General features: G+C 46.7%; 1 protein-coding gene across 1 annotated transcript in view; it reads left to right on the forward strand.

Annotated features, from left to right (window-relative positions):
* Positions 1–14,422, forward strand: part of wdfy1 (WD repeat and FYVE domain containing 1) — a 68,806-nt gene that overhangs the window by 17,838 nt on the left and 36,546 nt on the right. Inside the window, exons 5-6 of the mRNA XM_085990469.1 lie at positions 6,254–6,404; positions 7,884–7,996. Coding sequence (XP_085846595.1) covers positions 6,254–6,404; positions 7,884–7,996 — 264 coding nt within the window. The remainder of the gene's footprint in view (positions 1–6,253; positions 6,405–7,883; positions 7,997–14,422) is intronic.

The following is a 14,422-nucleotide window of genomic DNA, read 5'->3' on the forward strand; positions in this document are numbered from 1 at the left end:
GAAGATCCCATGGCACTCTTACAAAGAAAAATAGGGAGTTCTCTTGATGTCCTGGCCAACATTCATTTCTCAACCTGTGGTAAACCACTGTTTGTATTCCACTGTGTACATGCCTCGGCTGACTCCTCCCACAAGTCCTAGTATAAAGGTGACTGCTCCCCAGCCCTTTGTATTTCTGGACCGGTCGACCACTCGAGGCAGACCTTCATTCTTTTGTTAATAAAAGCCTTTAGTTACTCTCTTAACTCTGTCTTTTATGAGTAATTGATAGCGCATCAATTTTATTAACAAAATTTTTATAATTGAGAAGATCCTCACACCAGCATGCCTGGACTTAGATCATCGGGAGGCGGACTCATCCACCAAGTTTACTCACTGGCTTAAGTGTTTCGAAAAATTCCTGACCGCCTCCGCAGCAATCAAATCAGACGAGGACAAACTGGATGTCCTGACCTCCAAAGTGAACCACCGAGTGTACTCGGTCATCCAAGACGCAACCTCGTACGCGGACGCTATCAAGCTCCTCAAGGACCAGTACACGCGCCCAGTGAACGAAGTGTACGCCAGGCACCTTCTGGGGAGTCGTAAACAACAACCTGGGGAATCGACCGTGGAATACCTTCAGGCACTGTCTGTGCTTGTGGTTGTAAGGATGTAAAGGCCGCCGTGTACAGAGGAACTTATCCGGGACGCTTTTGTAGCGGGCCACAGATCCAATTACACCCGACAGCGACTGTTGGAGCAGAGTGACCTCGACCTCAACAAGGCCTCTGAACTCGCACTATCATTGGATGCAGCCTACCGGGGCATGGATGCCTACTCCTCTGCACCGTGGACGCCGCGGGGAATGACAGCCTGGGACACGGTAGGACCGCCTCATAGCGCCGTGCCACCCCAGCCACACCCCAGCAACGGCCCAACTACCGCAGCAGTGTCCCAAGGCCAGACAGCAGTGCCCCAAGGCCAGAAATGCTACTTCTGTGGCCAGGCAAAACACCCCAGAGCGCGCTGCCCGGCGAAAAACGCGATCTGCTCGGGCTGCGGTAAGAAGGGACACTACGCTAACGTCTGCAGGGCCAAAGCCACCCCGAACCCCAGCAGCGCCGCGTGTGGGCCATGCGGGCCGCCATCTTGGACCTCCCCGGCCATGTGCGAACCACCGGTACAGCAGCCATTTTGGACGCCTCCAGCCACATGGGGATCATGGACGCCGCCATCTTGGACGACAGCCGGAACGCAGCAGGCCCCCAACACCGCCTCATCTGATACCCGCAGCGACACACCGACCCCTACGCTGGCATCCGTTACACTGGACCAAGCGAGACCGCACCAGCTGGCCAGTTCCACAATGGACATTAAGGTAAATGGCCACGATACAATCTGCCTTTTTGACTCTGGGAGCACGGAGAGCTTCATCCACCCCGACACGGTGCGGCGTTGCTCTCTCCCAGTCCTGCCTGCGCACCAGTGGATTTCTATGGCCTCCGAGTCCCAGTCAGCGGACATCGGCGGCTACTGCGTAGTGACACTCGTAGTAGACGGGACCGTGTACGATCATTTTAAACTTCTGGTCCTGCCCGACCTCTGCGCTGCCGTCCTGCTGGGGTTAGATTTTCAGTGCCACCTTAAAAGTGTTACGATGGCGTACGGTGGACCCCTACCCCCACTCACAGTCCGCAGCCAGCAGCTCCCAAATTGCCCGCCGCGCACCAGGTGCAACCTCTCCACACTCAGAGTCACCCCCCCCCCCCCCCCACTGTTTGCTAACCTCACCCCCGACTGTAAGCCCATTGCCACAAAGAGCAGGCGATACAGTGCCGGGGACAGGGTTTTCATTAAAACCGAAGTGGAGCGGCTCCTGAAGGAAGGGATTATTGAGGGCAGCACCAGCCCCTGGCGAGCCCAGGTTGTGGTCGTTAAGACCGGCGAGAAGCAGCGCCTGGTCATCGACTACAGCCAGACAATAAATCGCTACACCCTGCTGGACGCCTACCCACTCCCCCGCATAGCTGATATGGTCAACCAGATCGCGCAGTACCGCGTCTTCTCGACCATTGACCTGAAATCAGCGTACCACCAGCTCCCTATCCGCCCTGAGGACCGCCAGTATACTGCCTTTGAGGCAAACGGCCTCCTCTACCACTTCCTTAGGGTTCCCTTTGGCGTCACCAACGGGGTCTCTGTCTTCCAAAGGGAGATGGACCGGATGGTAGATCAAAATGCGTTGCAGGCCACTTTCCCATATCTGGACAATGTGACCATCTGCGGCCGTGACTTGCAGGACCATGACGCAAACCTCGAAAAATTCCTCCGCACCGCCCAACTCCTGAACCTGACATATAACAAGGAGAAGTGCATATTCCGCACAAACCGCCTTGCCATCCTTGGCTGTGTTGTGGAACACGGAGTCATCGGCCCCGACCCCGACCGGATGCGTCCCCTTATGGAACTCCCACTGCCCCACTGCCTCAAGGCCCTGAAGAGGTGCCTAGGGTTTTTCTCCTATTATGCCCAGTGGGTCCCCTACTATGCGGACAAGGCCCATCCGCTGATCAAGTCCACCTCTTTTCCCTTGACGGCAGAGGCCCGCTTAGCCTTCCACCGTATCAAGGAAGACCTTGCCAAAGCCACCATGCACGCAGTGGACAAATCCATCCCCTTCCAGGTGGAAAGCGACGCGTCCGACTTTGCCCTGGCCGCTACCCTCAATCAGGCGGGGAGACCCGTGGCCTTCTTTTCACGAACCCTCCAAGGCCCGGAGACCAGACACTCCGCTGTTGAGAAGGAGGCCCAGGCGATTGTGGAGGCTGTGCGTCATTGGAGGCACTACCTGGCCGGAAAACGATTTACCCTGCTCACTGACCAACGTTCAGTTGCTTTCATGTTTAACAACAAGCAGAGGGGCAAAATCAAAAATGACAAGATCTTGAGGTGGAGAATCGAACTTTCCACCTACAATTACGAGATCTTGTACCGGCCCGGGAAGCTCAATGAACCCCCGGATGCGCTATCGCGTGGCACCTGCGCCAGCGCGCAGATCGATAGACTGCGGGCCCTCCACAATGACTTCTGCCACCCGGGGGTCACCAGGTTCTTCCACTTCATCAAGGCCCGCAACCTGCCTTACTCTATTGAGGAGGTCAGGACCATGACCAGGAACTGCCAAGTCTGCGCTGAGTGCAAACCGCACTTTTATAGACCAGACAGGGCCCACCTGATAAAAGCCACTCGCCCCTTCGAGCGCCCGAGCGTTGATTTTAAAGGGCCTCTCCCCTCCTCTGACCGCAATGTGTACTTCCTCAATATTATTGATGAGTACTCCCGTTTCCCGTTCGCCATCCCCTGCCCGGACATGACCAGTGCCATGGTCATTAAATGTCTGAACGACCTCTTCACCCTGTTCGGTTTCCCCAGCTATATCCATAGCGACCGGGGCTCATCGTTTATGAGCGACGAACTCCGTCAGTACCTGCTAACTAGGGGTATTGCCACAAGCAGGACCACCAGTTACAACCCCCGGGGGAACGGACAGGTGGAAAGAGAAAATGCGACAGTTTGGAAGGCCGCCCTGCTAGCCTTAAAGTCTAGGGGCCTTCCAACCTCCCGCTGGCAGGATGTGCTCCTCGATGCGCTCCACTCTATTCGGTCACTGCTCTGCACTGCCACTAACGCCACCCCTCATGAGAAAATGTTTGTCTTCCCAAGGAAGTCCACATCGGGGACATCGCTACCGCCATGGCTGACGTCCCCAGGGCCGGTCCTACTGAGAAGGCACGTGAGGACCCATAAAACGGACCCCCTGGTCGAGAGGGTCGACCTCCTCCACGCCAACCCCCAGTATGCTTACATTGCATACCCGGACGGGCGGGAGGACACCGTCTCCATAAGAGACCTTGCACCCTCGGGGGCCGCAGTAACTCACTACCACCCCCCCCCCCCACGATCCGATATCCAGCCCCAGCAGACGGCAGGCCTGGGCCCCGCGACCCGCTCGACATCTACGAGGACGACACGCCTGTGCCACAGCCCATGCAGGACTCGACGCCGGAAGCTCCACTACCCCTGCCGTCGCCACGCCGATCACAGCGGCAGACAAGACCTCCGGAGAGACTCCAATACACTAACTTTTAATACACTTCACCCCGCCGGACTCAATTTTAAACAAGGGGTGAATGTGGTAAACCACTGTTTGTATTCCACTGTGTACATGCCTGGACATGCCTCGGCTGACTCCTCCCACAAGTCCTAGTATAAAGGTGACTGCTCCCCAGCCCTTTGTATTTCTGGACCGGTCGACCACTCGAGGCAGACCTTCATTCTTTTGTTAATAAAAGCCTTTAGTTACTCTCTTAACTCTGTCTTTTATGAGCAATTGATAGCGCATCACAACCAATTCCACCAAAATCAATTAACTGACTATTCATCTCCTTAGTATTTGTGGGATGTTCTTGTACTCAATTGTCTGTCATGTTTGCCTACAAAAGAAGAGCAACTACACCTCAAAAATAATTAATTTGTTGTACATTGCTTTGGGATGTCCTGAGAGAGTGCAAGGCACTATGTAGATGCAAGTCTTCTTGTTAAATAGAAATCATACTGTCAAATCACAAACTAAATTGTAATTAATTTAAGGGCATGTTCTCCTCCATTTGCTAATATTAGTAAAAAAAGGTTGCCGGGACTACAGTTCATGCTTTCTCCTACCACTTGATTGATTCTCAACAGCAAGGCAGTTTCCATAGGTAGGCTTACATCTCCTGTGAACCAATGCTTACAAACTTTGTCCACAGCATCAACGGGTTAGCTTACAGGACTAACCATGACTCATTTTTCAAATTACACACCAGAAATAGTATGGGATGCCCACACTATACTCTTGATCTATTTATCCCTAATATATCCCTAATAGAGAGCATCCTGACGAACTGTATCATAGTATGGTATGGCAGCTGTAGCAACTATGACCGGAAAGCCCTGCAGCGGGTAGTCAAAACTGCCCAACGCATTACCGGCACCCGGCTACTGACCATAGAGCACATATACCAGAAACGCTGTTTACGGAGGTCACGGTCCATCATCAAAGACCCTACCCACCCCAGCCACAGTCTGTTCGCCCTCCTGCCATCTGGGAGACGCTACAGATGCATTCGCACCCATACGACCAGATTTAGGAACAGCTTCTTTCCCAGGGCTGTCATCCTACTGAACTCCACAAATAAACTCTAAAGCCTGCACATCTGCCAATGCACTTTATTATGGTTCTGTTTATGTTAATGTATTACAAGCCAAATGTATGTTGAATGTTTAAATGTCTTAATCTAAATGTACACTCTCGGGAGCCGCAAGCCTACATTTCGTTGTACTGCACTTGTGCACTAACAATGACAATAAAGATTATTATTATTATTATTATTATTTTCTGTCCCTTGCCATCTCTCCTATCGTGCCTTAATTTTCATAACCGGTTTCTTATATGACACCTTATCAAATACCTTAAATACATCTTTCCACACTGATTTTCTTTGAAAGAATTACTTACTGAAACAACATCTTGCGTTTATATAGCGCATTTATATAGCGCATTTAATATAGTAAAACATCCCAGAAATGTTATAAATGTCAGCTTAGCTCAGTGGTAATGCACGTGCCTCTGCTTCAGCAGCTCATGTGTTCAAGTTCAACTGCAGGACTTGACCACATAATCTAGACTGATACTTAGTGCAATACTGAGGGAATGTAGTACTGAGGGAGTGCTGCATTGTTGGAGGTGCCGTTTTTCAGCTGAGATGTTAAACCGAGGCACCGTCTGCCTGTCCAGGTGGGTGCAAAAGATCCTATGTCACTATTTGAAGAGCAGGAGAATTCTCCGTGTCTTGGCCAACAGTTATCTCTAATCTTACACCATCAAAAACAGATTCCTGTTGTTGGGACATTGCACATTTCTAGTGATTACACTTCAAAATAACTTGTTGGCTGAGAACCACTTTGGGACGTCCTCAGGATGTGAAAGGTCAAATGAAAGTTAATTCTTTCGTTCTTTATAATGTTCAACAGGGGAGATCCCTTTGCTGTTCCTGTGAGTTTAAAGTGGAAAGCTCATTTTTATAATTCTGCCAATTTTTTCATTAACATGAGTAAACTGAGGGAAATCTACACTTTTGTGCTGTACATCGTGTAATTGCTCACAAACACAGATTCCACAAGTTTAACCATTTGCTTTATAATTATTAAAACATTTTTCTTTCCTCTCCAGCACATCAAAATCGTATTTCAGCAGTCATATTTTCTCCAGTGACTGAATGGGTTATAAGCACAGGACATGACAAATACCTCAGCTGGATGTGTACCAGGAGTGGATGTCTGCAGGGAAGACACTGCTTTAGCGCATGGGCTTCATGCTTACAGTATCCTTAACCTTTGCACTGATTCTGTTTTAGAATTGTAGGCAAGTAATCAGCATTAAGGTTGGTCAATGAGAGTCCCTTGTGTGGCAGGATTGAACCAGAAGAAATGATTGTGAATATGTCCTAAGGAGACATTTTCCTTGTCCTGGTCATTTAACCAACGCCTGTGCGCATCCCTCTATTTCAACAGCTGGTCTCCATTTTAGTTTAAACTACATGCTGTGTTATATGTACAGGACCAAGTTAATTTTTGTTGCAGCAAAATTCTTGAGGCTAGCATCCTTTTCAATTGAAATGCAATACTTCGAGGTTGTTGAGTGACGTGTAGTTTTGGAAACAAGGGTAGAATTACAGCACGTAATTGGATCCTGCGAAAATGCAGCTATAGATCTTTAAAGCATTGCACTAAACAACAAACATGTCTTCATCCTTAAACCAAAAATTTCAAATAATAATCACGCTGTAAAAAAAAAAATTGCCTTGGAGTACAGTAGCTCCCACGCCAGAGTATCTGTTTACCTCTTTTTTAAATAATGCATCACATTTTGCTTATTTAACAGCATTTCATGACCATCTAACAGAAGGCTTCCCCAAACTTATCATTTGAGCATTCTGCAGTTCCAGTTCTGCATTCTTTTCCGTTCTCCCATTATTTACTTAACTGTCCTGCAACTAGATTGTTCCACTTGTTTTTGCATAACGTGTTGACGTTTAGTTTCCATTTCTGACATCCAAACAAAATTCCGTATTAGAGTGCACCTTTATGTACTGAACCAAAATGACCAATTGTCCTTTTTTCTGCCACCAACTGATGATTCTGGCAAGGAGAGTAGGCATTGATTTCCATGTAGATTGCTTAACATCTGACTCTGCTGTATCTCCTCTACAAAACCAATTTTTAATTTAATAGCTACAGACTGATAATGGATAGAATCTGAAAAATTTGCAGTTACCGTTGGTTCTGGAAACGGTTTAGGTTCTAAACCAGTTACTTTAAAGTAGCGACACCCATGATGTGCAGTGTGATGGAAACTGAGCTCCTTTTTGCTTCATATTATAATATTTCTAAATTATATTTTCTTACAATTTTTTTAGCTAGGCGAGTGTTTGGAATTTAAAAGGAAACTCTGCTTCTGAAAGGAATTTATTTTTGTCTTCATCCTTGCCTTGAGGGCCTGTCTGCATATAAAACACAGTGCAGTCAGCAGTTAACTATTAATATCAAAGGAAGGTGGTCTGCCTCTGTTTGTCATTGTTGTAAGCATACCCTCATCTGATCAAGATTTATTAATACTTCAGGTTTGTAAAAGGATATTTTGGTATAAATTCATCTGGGCAGTAGTGCAAAGTGGACAATAGCAAATCGGCAGCCATTTTGCATTCTGCCCGATTTTCTTATCACACTTTCGTTATATAGCGAGTGATTTTGGCTGGAGAATGGCATCAACTTTTATTCTTTTTGACTAATAATTTATTCAGATATGATGTAGAAACAAGTCATGCATTTGTGGGTGATTATTCTGGACAGATCACCTTATTAAAGCTTGAACAGAATTCTTGCAGTATCATTTCAACGTTAAAAGGACATGAAGGTAATATGTGCATATTTACTGCAGCTGCTAGACGCTAAGGTTTTGACTGCGCTTCATGTCTGTCTGTCTGTCTGTCTGTCTGGTCAAAACAACTCTTGCCATTGACTGATAGACAATCAGGACATCACCAGAGACCACTAGCCCTTGAATCAGTCACAATTCAGAGACCATTGTGCTTTCAAACAATCTAATTCCAGAACCAGGACCCAATTGGATTGCAGAACCATTACTAATATTCTTGATGGGTTTTAGATCACATTCTACCAAAATTTTCTATTGCATACAGCCGCCATTACATATTCTCACCCATCCTACTATATACTTAAAAAAATAAAATTCATAATAGAATACAGGAAAAAAATCTCAAATTTGCACATAAATATACCCATTCTATCATGTAATCACCCCAACACTTTTGTTCACTTCTTTGGGCCTCACTGATGGCCTTCACCCTGCAAACATCCTTACATAGAATGTACAACACAGGAACAGGCCATTCGGCCCAACTGGTCTATGCCGGAGGTTATGCGCCACACGCGCCTTCTCCCAGCCCTCTTCATCTAACCCTATCAGCATAACCTTCTATTCCTTTCTCTCTCAGGTACTTATCTACCCTCTTCTGGTTGCAGAAAGGATTAGAATTACTTAACCTTCCCCCCCTTCCCTATTCAAATGTTGTGAAAGATCATTACAGCATTTATTTTTAAAAGACCAATGATCTGGAATTGCAGCTTTTTTGAGGACTCTGGCCTCTTTTCCACCCCCCCTCTGTCTTTCTGTCTTTCTTTCTGTCTTTCTTTCCCACCACCACCTCCTGAAGGGCAGCCAAGGGAGCAAGATAAAGACTGCTGCCTGCTGAATAGTGGCTGGCCTCTTGTTTCACCCTGTAGCTCTCTCCCCAAGCTTTGTCAATGCCATGCTCCCTCCCTTCTGTACACAATTGTTCCATAAAATAGAAAGGCAAGAAAGAGCTACAGGAAGTATAATGGGACAAGAACAGGAAAAAGGTGAAAATCAAAGGAAGAAGGAAAGAGAAAAAGACAGAAAGCTAAGATGCAAGTCTTTCTGTCTTTCTTTCTTTCTTAAGAGGGGAGGATAAGGAGTACCAATGGGGGCCACAAAAGAAAGCAGGGCAAACTGGAGAGAGATAGAAGGAAAAACACAAGTACCATTTTAAAAAAGAATAGCTACTCATTCCACGTTGAGTGAGGCAGCAGCTCATCCAGTCTCTTGGTTATTGCTGTGTGAGTTGTCATGTCTCTCTCTACTTTTCTACTCTATTTTTAAATCTTTTAAGCAGCACCACAGGAGAGCCATTAAGTTGGACTTGACCCCTTTATGTGCACAGTATTAATGTTTCATAAACACATCAAAATACTCAGTGCATCAAATGTCACTTCTTATGTGGTGCAAAAGAAAATGAATAGAATTATATTACACGAAAGGTGGAAAAGGATCTTCCATGCTCATCCTATCCACTAGATGGTGCAACAGTTAACTTATCATGCCAATAAAGCGATTTGAATAATGATTCTAACAGGCAAAAGAACTGACCAATTTTGGGGGGAAAACTGACACAATCTGTGAGGAATTTGTCTCTGGATCCTGGGTTTAAATTTCAATCAGATTGCTGGAAATAGTGCTTCTATGGGATGGGACTTGGGACAATCTCAAGTGGATGGAGATTCACAGTGCACTGCTGTCCATAATTCAGCATAAATTGGCAATCACATTTTGATACCTAAAGATGATTCAAATGGGAAAAAGGAGCAGGGGGGAACCACACTGATGCAGACGGGAAGTGCTGATCCAAGGGTCACATTTTTGAAACCGAATACAGGAAACATTAATCATAGAATGATACAGCACAGAAGGAGGCTATTCGACCCATCGCGCCTGCTCTTTGCGATCCAGTTAGTCCTACTCCCCTGCTCATACTCCATAGCCCTGCAAAGTATTTTACTTCAAGTATTTACCAATTCCCTTTTGAAAGTTATTATTGAATCTGCTTCCACCACCCTTTCAGGCAGTGCATTCCAGATCAACATAACTCGCTGCATAATTTTTTTCCCTCTCATGTCACCTCTGGTTCTTTTGCCAATTACCTTTAAATCTGTGTCCTCTGGTTACTGACCCTTCTGCTACTAGAAACAGTTTCTCCTTATTTACTCTATCTCTCCACGTAACTGAAATCTTTCATCCCTGGCACCATTCTAGTAAATCTCCGCTGCACCCCCTCTAAGGCCTTGACATGCTTTCTAAAGTCTGGTGCCAAGAATTGGAAACAATATACCAGCTGGGGTCTAACCACTGCTTTTATAAAGGTTTAGCATAACTTCCTTGCTTTTGTACTCTATTCCTCTATTTTTAAAGCTAAGGATCCCATATGCCTTTTTAACAGCCTTCTCAACTTTTCTGCCTCCTTCACAGACTTGTGTACGTACACCCCCAGGTCACTCTGTTCCTGCACTCCCTTAAAATTGTACCATTTAGTTTATATTGCCTCTCTTCATTCTTCCTACCAAAATGCATCACTTCACACATCTCTGCAATAAATTTTATCTTCCATGTGTCTTTCCAATTCACCAGTCTGTCTATGTCCTCCTGAAGTCTGTTACTATCCTCTTCGCTGTTTACTACATTTCAGAGTTTTGTGTTATCTGCAAACTTTGAAATTATGCCCTGTATACCCAAGTCCAGGTCATTAATATATATCAGAAGGAGTAGTGGTCCCAACACCGATCCCTGGGGAACACCACTGCACACTTCCCTTCAGACTGAAAACAACAGTTCATCACTACTCTCTATGTTAGTTCCGTGGTTCAATGGATAAATAATTACACGGATGCTGTACATAAACAAATAACAGGTCTTTACTGGAGGAGGGCAATCTCTAGACTGGGGTACAGAGGCATGCGCACAGCTTATATACCGGTGTGGTTACTGCCGGTACTACAGTATACAGGAGCTGTAAAAAGTAGTTCTGACTTAAAGCACATACACTGCAAGTCCTCCCTTTTTTAGATTAATAATACCCCCTTAATATTCAAATAACAATTACATTTTTACATGTACATTCAATAACAAAAGTCCATTTATAGATTCAGTCTTTGGGGCGGCTTCCTGACCCTTTCGGGATAGCGCCTTTCCGGAGGTTCTTATTCTTGGTGCAGAGGCGATTCTGACACCCCTTCATCGGGTAGTTCATCGGGTTCCACTGCTGCTGGGTCTGAAGTAGATACTACCGGTATGTCGGGTTCATCCCCAGGTACTCGAGACATGGGGTTGACTCATTCCTGTGATGCTAAGATCTGATCGACGTGGCGCCTCACAATGTTCACCCCGACATCCACTGTGTACATTAATGGCCCCTGCCTTGTACATATTGTTCCGGGTTGCCACTTCTCTGTTCGATAGTCCTGGGCCAAGACTGGTTGCCCTACATTGAAGCTCCTTGTCAGCTTCTCGTTGATGTGCTGGAATTGTTTGTCCTCAACATTTCTTCGCACATTTGGTCTGAGCAAGTCCAGACAAGATCTCAACCTTCGGTTAAAGAACATCATGGCCGGGGTCTGGTTGGTAACTGCATGTGTCGCGTTTCAGTAGGCTAATAAGAAATTGTCCATCTTATGCTGTAGTGGAATTTCCTCGTCGCACATGGCCTTTATCGCCTTCTTAAAGGTTTGTACGAACCTCTCAGCCAATCCATTGGTGGCTGGATGATACGGGGTGGATGTGTAATGCCTTACCCCATTCCTTTTCATGAATTTTTGGAACTCATCGGACACAAACTGTGGTCCATTATCAGAGCAGATCTGCTCTGGCAACCCGTTTCTGGCAAATATGGTCCGTAGGACTGCAATCGTTTTCTCTGTAGTGGTTGAAGACATCTTTATCACCTCAGGCCACTTTGAATGAGCATCCACTGCTATTAAGAACATTGAGTCCATGAATGAACCAGCGAAATCAACGTGCACCCATTGCCATGGAGAGGAGGGCCACTCCCATGGGTGTAGAGGGGCATGTGGTGGTGCATTTTGGACCTTCTGGCATCCTAAGCAGCTCTTAGTTAGGTCTTCGATTTGTTGATCGATTCCCGGCCACCACACAAGCCCTAGCTAGGCCTTTCATTTTCACTCCCCCCAGATGACCTTCATGTAGCTCATTTAGCACTCTTTCCCTTAACTTGGGTGGAATCACCACTCTGGATCCACACATCACTGTCCCCTGGCATACTGACAGCTGTTCTCTTCTGGATGAGAATGCTGGCAACAGTGAGTCGCCATGTGTTGGCCATCCCCTCACCGTCAATTCATATACCCGTGACAGCGTCGGATCATTGCGGGTCTCCTCTATATCCGCGTTTGTTACTGGCAATCGTTCAATTATCGACTAATAAAATATCTCGATAGGGTCCACTGCTGGTGCTTCCTCCACAGTAGGCAGTGGCAGGCGCGATAGCCCATCAGCGTTCCCATGCTGTCTCGTGCCTTTATATTCTATTTCATATTGATTTGCCCCTAGAAACAGGGACCATCTTTGTAACCGCTGTGCAGTCATTACTGGCACGCCCTTCTTAGGATTAAAGATGGAGACAAGTGGTTGGTGGTCAGTCAGCAAGGTGAACTTCTGTCCATGCAGATAGTGGTTGAATTATTTTACTCCCCGTACTAGGCTGAGGGCCTCCCTGTCAATCTGGGCGTAGTTGCGCTCGGCTGAGGTTAGTGACCGAGACACACAGGTTACCAGCCTCTCCAAACCGTCCGGGAATTTGTGCGACAGCACCGCTCCAATGCCGTAGGGTGATGCATCGCATGCCAAACGAATTGGTAGTGCTGGGTTGAAGTGGGCCAACACCTCTTTTGATGTGATCAATTCTTTACACTTCTGGAAAGCTCGTCTACGTTCGTCATCCCACTTCCATGGTACCCCTGTTTGCAGTAGGGTGTTCAGCGGGTGTAATACCGTAGACAAATTTGGTAAGAACTTGTGGTAATAGTTTACCAGCCCGAGGAACGACCTCAGTTGTGACACATTTTCCGGTGCTGGAGCCTTGACTACTGCCTCTATCATGTCAGGGGACTTATGTAACCCCTCTTCATCGATGACGTGGCCGCAATACGAGATCTGTTTCTGGAAAAACTCGCACTTGTGGCGATTAGCTCGTAGCCCATATTCCTTTAATCTGGCGAGCACCTTCTCCAAGTTAGCGAGGTGATCACCGTCATTTTCGCCCGTGACCAAGATGTCGTCCAAATAATACTGGGTCCCTGGAATCCCTTGCAGGACCTGATCCATCGCCCTTTGCCAGATAGCCGGAGCCGAGGCTACTCCAAACACCAGCCGGTTGTATTGATCGAGCCCTTTATGGGTGTTGATCGTAAGGTAATGTTTCGAAGCTTCTTCTACCTCCATTTGCAACTACGCCTGGGCTAGATCAATTTTGGTGAAGCGTTTACCACCAGATAGCGAGGCGAAAATATCCTCAATTCGTGGAAGCGGATATTGCACCGTGTGAAGGACTGGGTTCACTGTCACCTTAAAATCCCCACAGATGCGGGCCTTCTTTGGTTCTCCAGGCGTATTACTCAACGACCTCTTCATTACAGGAACGATGGGTGTAGCCCACTCGCTCCAGTCCACTTTGGACAGTACCCCTGAACGTTCCAACCCTTCCAGCTCTGCTTCAACCGCTGGTCTGATCGCATAAGGCACTGGTCTGGCCTTCAGAAACTTTGGGCTTGCATTATCCTCTTTTTAATTGTTGCTGTTATTCCTATTAGTGTTCCTAGTCCCTCCTGGAACACTTTCTTTTGCGTCAGTTAGCATTTTTGACAGTCGTCCAGGTGTGACGTCGTCATCCTTTTTGGCCTCCACCTGCAGTGCCTGTATGGAATGCCAATCTAATTGTATCTTCCGGATCCATTCACGTCCTAGCAGTGGTGGTCCTCCATTTGGCAATATATATATATATCCATTTTAGGTATTTCCTGACCTTTATATGTCACTTTCACCCTTATTTTTCCTTTGGGGTAGACTTTTTGCCCCGTATACGTCTTCAAGACAATCTCTGTAGCTTTCAAGGGTATGTGTGAAAATAGCCGCTTGTAGTCTCTTTGATTTATGACTGTTAGAGCTGACCCTGTGTCCAATTCCATTTCCATTTGGACTCCGTCTATCTTGAGTGTAACCCAGATAGTCTGGTGATCCTCCATTTCGGTTACATTATGTAGTTTCAGACAACCCAGCTCCTTGCTTCCGGAGTCTGTGTCACTTTTCTGTTCGTCTGAACCACTGTCCATCACCTGGTGTACCTTTTTGTAGTTCTCCTGTGGAGATTTCTTACTGTTGGTTTTCTTCCCAGACCTGCAGACTCTTGCTATGTGTCCTGCTTTCCCACACTGTCTGCACACTTGGTCCTTGAAC

This window comes from Somniosus microcephalus, chromosome 6 (genome assembly GCF_052327205.1).
Source record: "Somniosus microcephalus isolate GS21.2 chromosome 6, FLI_Smic_1.0, whole genome shotgun sequence".
Taxonomy (NCBI): domain Eukaryota; kingdom Metazoa; phylum Chordata; class Chondrichthyes; order Squaliformes; family Somniosidae; genus Somniosus; species Somniosus microcephalus.